The following is a 3,185-nucleotide window of genomic DNA, read 5'->3' as shown; positions in this document are numbered from 1 at the left end:
GGGCGTGACCCCGGGCCGCCGTCACCGCGGGGAGCGCTGGACGCCTGGCCACGGTCACGTGACTCCTGTGCGACCGGTGGGGTGCCGCGACGACACGCCGAGAGGCGCCGTCACGGTGCTCCTCCGCCAGTCAACAGGGCGGACTACGCCTTCAATGGCTAGCGCGGCAGGCCGAGGGCTCCACTGACCGACCAGCACAGCAGATTGAGGACTCCACTGACCGACCAGCACAGCAGATTGAGGACTCCACTGACCGACCAGCACAGCAGATTGAGGACTCCACTGACCGACCAGCACAGCAGATTGAGGACTCCACCGACCGACCAGCACAGCAGACCGAGGGCTCCACCGACCGACCAGCACAGCAGACCGAGGGCTCCACCGGCCGACCAGCACAGCAGGCTGAGGGCTCCACCGACCGGCCAGTACAGCAGGCCGAGGGCTCCACCGACCGATCAGCACAGGAGATCAAAGACTCCACTGCAGCGGCCAGCCCATCCAACCGAAATTGATCAAAGCAGCCGACCAAAAACGCCATGCACAAATTCCAGTTAACGCAAGGGACCGAGAGCTTCGCTGGATAACATAGCTAACTCAGTTGACCAGCACACCTCCACCGATAACCTACTGGCAAATACAGGCGGTCACAAGCTTCCGCTGACCGACAGCGCGGGTCGAAAATCCCGCAATTCAATGAGTAAGCCAGGTGACCACAATGCTGACCGCTGCGCAGCACGGAAGGTCACGAGCGGTCACAGGACAGCCCCCGCTGCAGGGGCCACGGGACAGCCCCAAGTTACAGTGGCCACATGACAGCCCCCGCTGCAGAGGCCACGGGATAGTCCTGAGCTGCAGAGGCCACGGGACAGTCCTGAGCTGCAGAGGCCTCGGGACAGTCCTGAGCTGCAGCCAGCCGCCGCGGGAGGCTGGCGACAGCGGGCCTCGGCGCCCCGGGACAGCGCGCCTCGATGTGCGCTCGCGGTCTCGGGACAGCGGGCCTGTTCGCTCGGCGCCCCGGTACGCGGCGGAGGGCGCGCGCCGCCGGCGGGCCGCTCCCGAGCCCGTTTGTTTAGTGGGCCGGGCCGCGGGCCGGGCACGCATTCTTCTCGCCCGAACAGAAACAGAGAGTGGCGCTATCTGGCGGGCCGATCGGACGGGCCTCGGAGCCGCCGGCCGGGCCGGGTCCGGCCGGCCACCGTCCGCCTGGCCTGTCAGCCGCTCCACCGACACTGGCCTGTCAGCTGCTACACCGACACTGGCCTGTCAGCCGCTCTATCGACACTGGCCTGTCAGCTGCTACACCGACACTGGCCTGTCAGCTGCTACACCGACACTGGCCTGTCAGCCGCTCTATCGACACTGGCCTGTCAGCTGCTACACGACACTAGCCTGTCAGCTGCTACACCGACACTGGCCTGTCAGCCGCTCCACCGACACTGGCCCGTCAGACGCTCCATCGATACTGGCCTGTAGCTGCTCCACTGGAACTGGCCAGCCAGTCGTCCAATGTACTTCATCTGTCAACCGTCCACTGTACGTGGTCTGTCAGCCGTCCATTGTATCTGGTCTACCAGTAGTCTACTGTACCTAGCCTGTCAGCTGTCTACTGTACCTGGTCCGTCAGCCGTCCACTGTACCAGTCCTGCCAGCCGTGCACTGTACCTGTCCTGCCAGCCGTCCACTGTACCTGGTCTTTCAGGCGCTCTCTGACCTCTGCCGGCTACATCTGCCGTGTACCGACCTCCAGAGCTCACCGCCCAGCCGTCCGGCGTACCCGGCGTGACCTGTCAGCTGTCCCCACCTGTCCAGCCCGCCGCTCCGGGCTCGACAGTCGTTCCCGCCCGTCCCGACCGGTCAGGCGGCAGGACAATGGGCCGACCCCAGGCGCTCGCGACGCACTACACATACCGGCCCAGACCCACGGGCCGCTCCACAGGCGTACTCGCCGACGCAGGCGCGCTCACGCAGTCGGGCGTGCTCGGTTTAAGGCAGAGGCTATCCTCCAAAGCAATTGGACATCATGATTTGTTTTATTGACCTATAAGGTCACTTGTCCTAGTGGCATACAATTAAAGAAAGCGTTTAATGTTGCTGGCTTCGTTTTCGCCTGCTCTTCAAAGACCACGACGGCTAATTCTGTCTTTTATAAGCATGCATATCCACACGAAACTCACACGCGCACGCACGCACGCGCGCACACTCACGCAAGCACGCACGCACGTCGGCGTGCACTCGGCCACGCACGCGTGCACGCACGGCGGCGGGCGGCGCATCTGCAGCGGCGTGGCGCCGGCGGCGGGCGGACGAGGAGTGCCGAGGAGCGGCCGGGGGCCGGCGGCGCCTCCCGCTCCTGGTATGCGGCACGTTTTTGCGTCTCACTCTGCGGCGGCGCCGGCCGGCCGCCAGCCGCAAGGGTGTGTACGACGCCCGTGTCGCCGGCGTCCGCTGACGGGTCAGGGAGCGCCTCGCCTCTGCGCCGGCCACGGGCGGCCGTGGCGCGTCCGGGGACGGTTCTCCGGTCCTTGTCAACTCTCGGACTCTACCCGTCTCCCTCCCTCTCCCATTCCTCTCCCCATTTGAGACGCTCGAAGACTTCCGCCTCTCTCTCTCTCTCTCTCTCTTCTCTCTCCTTCTCTCTCTCTCTCTCTCTCTCTCTCTCTCTCTCTCTCTCTCTCTCTCTCTCTCTCTCTCTCTCTCTCTCTCTCTCTCTCTCTCTTCTCTCTCTCTCTCTCTCACTCTTTCCTCTCTCTTCTCTCTCTATCTCTCTCTCTACGCCTCTCTTTTCTTCTCCCTCTTCTTCCTCTCCTTCTGTTCAAAACTCTCTCCATCCTTCCTGTAACGCACTCAAGCACTGCATATCGTGGTGCGGAGCAGTGCTTTGGAAATCTAATAAGCCAATGTATCCGAAACCTCTACGCCGAAGGCGCTCAAGCACATTAGCGGACCAGATAATTGTCGCCAGAAGGAAACCAGAGAAGCATAGATCTAATGGAAAAAGGGAAGAAAATGACGTCATCAGAAGACACAACAGATGCTACAGGAACAGCAACAGCGTCTACAGTTAGGGCTTCAGCAACAACACAGCGTGTGAAGTCTTTGGTCTTCCCATAAATATGCCTCTTCACGACAGGCATTTTGGCATTCATAGGGAGCCAGGCGTTCTCAATGGCCCAGGCTTTCTCAAA

The 3,185-nt window shown here is 62.2% G+C and overlaps 1 protein-coding gene across 1 annotated transcript in view; it reads left to right on the top strand.

Annotated features, from left to right (window-relative positions):
- LOC119102853 (zinc carboxypeptidase A 1) overlaps nt 1–162 on the top strand; it is a 7,055-nt gene extending 6,893 nt beyond the window's left edge. Inside the window, exon 6 of the mRNA XM_037226303.1 lies at nt 131–162. Within this exon, the coding sequence (XP_037082198.1) occupies nt 131–162 (32 nt within the window). The remainder of the gene's footprint in view (nt 1–130) is intronic.
- The last annotated feature ends 3,023 nt before the right edge of the window (nt 163–3,185 follow it).

The sequence above is a fragment of the Pollicipes pollicipes genome, unplaced genomic scaffold, assembly GCF_011947565.3.
Source record: "Pollicipes pollicipes isolate AB1234 unplaced genomic scaffold, Ppol_2.1 Scaffold_5724;HRSCAF=6776_pilon_pilon_pilon, whole genome shotgun sequence".
In the NCBI taxonomy this organism is placed as follows: Eukaryota; Metazoa; Arthropoda; class Thecostraca; order Pollicipedomorpha; family Pollicipedidae; genus Pollicipes; species Pollicipes pollicipes.
Note: the sequence above shows the minus strand (reverse complement) of the source record. Positions and strands in the feature narration are given on the sequence as shown.